Genomic DNA, 5,348 nt, shown 5'->3' with positions numbered 1-5,348 from the left:
ATCATCCGATATTAGCGAAAACTTGCGTTTACAACTCACCGAAAGAAATAAACATGTCTTAGAAAACCCGTTGCGTCGCTCACGCGGAATTGCCAATTAGTTGCCGTTATAAATAATTGCTAAATGTCATTTGAAATGGCGAGAGTTTCTCGCGCGTGAAACGTTAAAACTGCTAGAGGAGAAATCGAGGCAAATGTAGCAAGAGCGCGCAATACCATCACTCGCACACGTTCTCTCCTTATACACTAACTGTAGTTTGTAAACGTATACTTGAATTATGACACCTATTCGAAATACGCTTCTAGAGATTACATCGCAGCTCAGTTGCCCGCTTTTTCCTATTAGCATAATATCGCGATGGTTGCGGTTTTCTACAACTTAATTAGATCCTACGGTAGTATCCTACGGTGGTAGTATTTCACACCGAACCGATGGAAGTGTCGGAATGCATTATACTACACTGTTCGTCATAGCGTTGTCATGACTACTCCGACCATTGTCGCGTTTTAGTGACGCTGCGACATCGTTTGGCTTTTAATTTCCCCGGATATGTATTCGCGCTGCGTGCCTACTCGGTGATAAAGTCTGCCGCTGCGGCGGAGTTTTGCGTCATAAACGTCTGCTGTTTGCGTCACATAATCGCGTGGTTACTATGGTTATTATGACTCTGTCAATGTCGTCGTCATGCGGGTTTAGCCGCCTGTTTAATCAGACGCATGACGGACAATTTCATTACTGCGAGCTCTTAGCGAAATAAACCAGCATGCACCGAAAAGCTTATTGTACCAAATGTCTATTTTACGACTACGAAATCGCGTTACGAAAATGTCCCGTATATAAGTATATAAGTATTTTTACGCGCAATTTCTTTTTCTTTCGCAGCGCTAAGCGGCATGTGGTGGAAAAAGGCGAACGACGGGCTACTCCTGGGCGCCATCGTGTTGCTGGTCACGTGGCAACCCGCGCATGCGGAGCGCAACGTCACTGACGACGCGTGTCCCGTGCCGATGCACGCCAGAGCCACCTGCCGGTGCGTCGATGTCAGCTTCCTGAAGATCGCTTGCGTCGACGCCGACTGGGATGGCCTGCAGGGGGCGCTGGGGGGCATCGACGAGCCAATCGTCGGGCTGAGTGTACAGATGAGTCGGCTGCGGACGGTGTCGGCTGGCGGTGTGTTGTCGCGGCTCAGGATCACCGAGCTTTACCTGACGGATGACGAGATTACTGAGGTGTCGGCAGGTGCAATAAACGGCTCCCTGGATTACCTACAACACCTGGATCTTAAAGAGAACCTGTTACTTAAGGTGCCGACGCTAGCGCTGAGCGAAGGTTACAGTCGACTGAAGTATCTCGACCTGGGACAGAACAGCATAGCGACGGTCGGCGCCGACGCTTTCGTCGACCTGCCGTCACTACACGTCCTCAAACTGAATGCCAACAAGATTCGAGCCGTAGAACCGGGAGCCTTTGCGGGACTCGAATCGCTGTTGGACATAGATCTACAGAGTAACGAGTTAAAGTCGGTGCCGTCGCTGGCGCTGTCCGATCTACGATCGCTGAAGAAACTCGACCTCGGACACAACTATCTCGGCTACATCCACGACAACGCGTTCGAAAACCTCACGTCGCTAGAGACGCTTGTGCTTGCTTACAATAGCATCCACGCCGTCCACCAGGCGGCGTTCGTGTCGCTGTCCAACCTGCGCGTGTTGTTTCTGCTCGCGAACAACTTCGAAGCGATTCCTCTGATGTCGCTTAACCTCACCAACCTGGAGTTCCTCGTCCTGGGCATCAACTACATTAGCGACATTCCCAAGGACGCCTTCCGTCACCTGCCGCGTCTGCGCACGCTCAATCTCGCCGGAAATCTTATCGAGGACGTCTCTAGCGACGCGTTTCGAGGTCTCGAGGATCTAGCGTACCTGCACATGTCCGAGAACCGACTGACGCGACTGCCACAGGCGGCGCTGAAAGCGTTCCGACAACTCTACGTTCTCAACCTCGGCAACAACCAAATAGGTGACGTCACGATGGACGCATTCTCGGCCGAACTGAAGGATTCGATCGGTACACTCATCCTAAACAACAACCAGCTATCGGCCGTACCGACGAAAGCTCTACACGGATTCAGGAAGCTCTGGAAACTCGACCTGGCCGGCAACCGCATCGTTCAGCTAGAGGATAACGCTTTCGCCGAGCTGGCGACGTTAGAGTCGATCGACCTTTCTAACAACGACATCATGTACGTGAGCAGCAAAGCGTTCCTCGGCCTGCACGCCACCCTGCAGAACCTCGACATGAGCCGTAACGAGATCGTGACGTATCCGCGGGAAGCCATTCGCAATATGGAAGAGCTGCGGACGCTGAGGCTGCAGCACAACGCGCTGAGGAGCGTGCCTGAAGAAGCAGCCGATGGTCTGAACAAACTCGCCAGCCTAGAGCTGCAGAACAACTACATAGACGACGTCGACAGAAACGCGTTTGCCGACGTGTGCAGTAAGCAGCTGCGAATCATAGATCTGTCCGGGAATAGGATCGCTGTGCTCCGATCTGACACATTTGTCAACCTGACGTCGGTTGTCAGCGTCGATCTTTCCTTCAACGTCATCCGGACGCTACAGCCAGGCGCCTTCCGGCACATGGTGGCGCTCGCGTCGCTCAATCTTAGCAACAACCAGATAGAGGTCGTCGCGCATGCGCCGTTCACCTCGCTGCCGGCGCTCACGCACATTAACCTGAAGCATAATCTGATAGAGAGAGTGTCGGCGCTTGCCTTCCAGGAGTCGCCGGCGCTGCAGGACGTCAATCTGTCGCACAACAACCTGTCGATCGTCCGCGCCGGATCGCTGAGCCCCCTGGCGGCCATCGAGTCGCTCGATCTGAGTCACAACAAGATCATCGCCATGGAACCGGACGCGCTGATGGCGCCCCAGACGGCGACGCTGCGGGTCTTGCACCTGCAGCAGAACGCGTGGCTGTGCGACTGTCGGATGCTCTGGCTGCGGGAGTGGCTCGACGACTGGGTGAACGCGACAGGGGGCGCTGCTACGCCGTACCTCGACGATGTTACGTGTTACGGACCTGCCGACGTGATGGGCCGCTGCGTCATGTGCGTGACGCTAGACAAATTCGTGTGCCAAGAGAGCGTTGTGACGCAGCCGCCGCTGCCGACAGCGTCGGAGTGTCCCGTGGAGAGCGATGATCATTTCGTCATCATCATGATGCTGACAGCATGGCTAGGTGCCTTCCTAGTCGCTCTCATCATCCTCACCGGCTACGCCTACATACTTAACGGACGCCTGATGAAGGAGGACGAGGACGACATGGAGGACGTCGCCAGGATCAGCTACCACGAGGAAGCTGATCTCGTCGACGACGACGGTGACCTTGGCTTCGCCGACTCCGACGTGCCGCCAGCGCCACCGCCGCCCGGCAAGTCGCCCTCTGGCGACGTGAAATCACTCGCGAACATGTCGACTCTTTCTAACTCGAATACATTCCCGATCGATCCTATGGAATCCCCACAGTCGGCAAGGACGCTGAGTCCAGTATGACGGACACGTTGTCCGCTAGGAGGCGCTAGCTGGACGGACGGCAACGTCAGTGTTATAAACTACATGCTAGACTTAACGAAACGAAATGAACGACGTCGTCATTGTTTTATTTTTTAATATAAATGTGTACCACTACCATTATTTTTAAGTTGTGCATGTCATTTGAATAGTGTGATATTCCGTTGTTTAAGCGCTTGCAATTTACGGAGGGGGGGGGCACATATTATGCATATGTATGTGTACGTAGCAGTGAGTATATGTCATGTACGTCTTCCTAAACATTGTACTTGTATATTTGCCGTTACTATTAAACGCAAATGGCGATTTACGACAACTGCTGCCATCTGTCATGCGACAGTATTATGCGCATTCGTGTGTGCATACCTTCCTACAAAATAACATGGCGTTGTGTGGCGGATAATAATACAGGATGTTTAGATATCTGCTGTTACAGTAAATCTGAGTTCGTGTACGCCCTTTAATAATCTCGTCTGGTAATAGATGCGCCACGTGGGGATTATCTTGTTATGCAATGAATGAAGAATATGCGTCTGAAAAATCACATTTAAATCAACCTGTCACAGCTAAACATTATGTTTGCAAAAAAATGAAGAGAAACAGCTGTAATATAGTGTGATCTTCTTTAAACTAGGAATAGGTTTTATTAAAAAAAAAGGTATCCGAATGTTTTCCGCAAATTAAGCAGGTTCGTCTAAAATTTTCCAGACCCTATTTAGATTACGAGTGCCGCTAGAAGGCGCTGCGATTCTAAACCGAGATTTAGACCAAGATTAGACAGAATTGATTTTCTATGCAGGCGAATATAATGCAAACGTCCTAGTCGAGTTCTCGTGCGAATTTACTGTCGTAGTTACTGATCATTAGTGTCGTATAATTAAAAGCACGTGTTGAATAGATGTTGCTGGTTTTATTTTTATTAATTAAATGCGTGAAGTATAAGCTTCGGCGATAAGCACCAAACAACAAACATGACCCACCAGATCACTAGTAAATTGTGGTAATACACATATTTAGGTGAAATATTCAATATTATGATGCATAAATAAAAGATCCTTCCATTATTATTATGAGTGAATATGTAATTGGTATAATAAACGAATATCTGGAATCCATATTGGTGTTTTGAAATCTGCTTCCAGAGCTATTGCTCATTAGTGTGACATAATTATAATTAAATGTTGATAGTGTTGCTTCCGTTAAAATCCCTAATGTATGGCTTGTTTTAAATGAAAGCTACACATACACATTATGAATAAAGTAGACCAAGCGGCTATATGTTTAACCAACTGCCACGTACTGACCCCTAGCGGGATTCCTTGTACTGAAAGGTGGCAGAATGTGAAAGCAGGCCGACTAGGTCCGTGTCATAAAAAATCGGGTCACATTTATTGGTACTGAATAATTCCTGCTGGTGATAAAATATGAGCGTTCCTTCTAATATCTAGAGTGAGACACAATGTTAGTAAATTATCGTATCACATCCCAGTATACGCACTCTACTCTACAAACAAACTCTAAGAGGAAATATTAAAAGTGCTACAGTAGTTGGCATTATATAGTAATATGTGAGTATAGCAAGGAGAAGAAGGAATGAATATATATATATATATATATTCTATGACAAACGCTTGCTTGCCTAACGTTCGGCCGACAGGTGCTTAGTAGGTCACCGATGTGAAAACGACAGAATGGTGAAGCAGGAGAGAAGCAATATTGTGTGCCATGGATGTTTCAGATCTCTAAACGCTCTTTTCTACTTCAGTACGTTTCATC

At 48.7% G+C, this 5,348-nt stretch overlaps 1 protein-coding gene across 1 annotated transcript; it reads left to right on the top strand.

The window, feature by feature from the left end:
* Positions 1-893: 893 nt before the first annotated feature.
* Positions 894-4,471, top strand: LOC106805467 (insulin-like growth factor-binding protein complex acid labile subunit). Its single transcript, XM_014807059.1, has one exon. The coding sequence runs from the start codon at positions 894-896 to the stop codon at positions 3,552-3,554; it is 2,661 nt and encodes an 886-aa protein (XP_014662545.1). The 3' UTR covers positions 3,555-4,471.
* Positions 4,472-5,348: the final 877 nt, after the last annotated feature.

This window comes from Priapulus caudatus, unplaced genomic scaffold, assembly GCF_000485595.1.
Source record: "Priapulus caudatus unplaced genomic scaffold, Priapulus_caudatus-5.0.1 Scaffold115, whole genome shotgun sequence".
Taxonomy (NCBI): Eukaryota; Metazoa; Priapulida; class Priapulimorpha; order Priapulimorphida; family Priapulidae; genus Priapulus; species Priapulus caudatus.
This window is presented reverse-complemented; position numbering and strand designations above follow the sequence as displayed.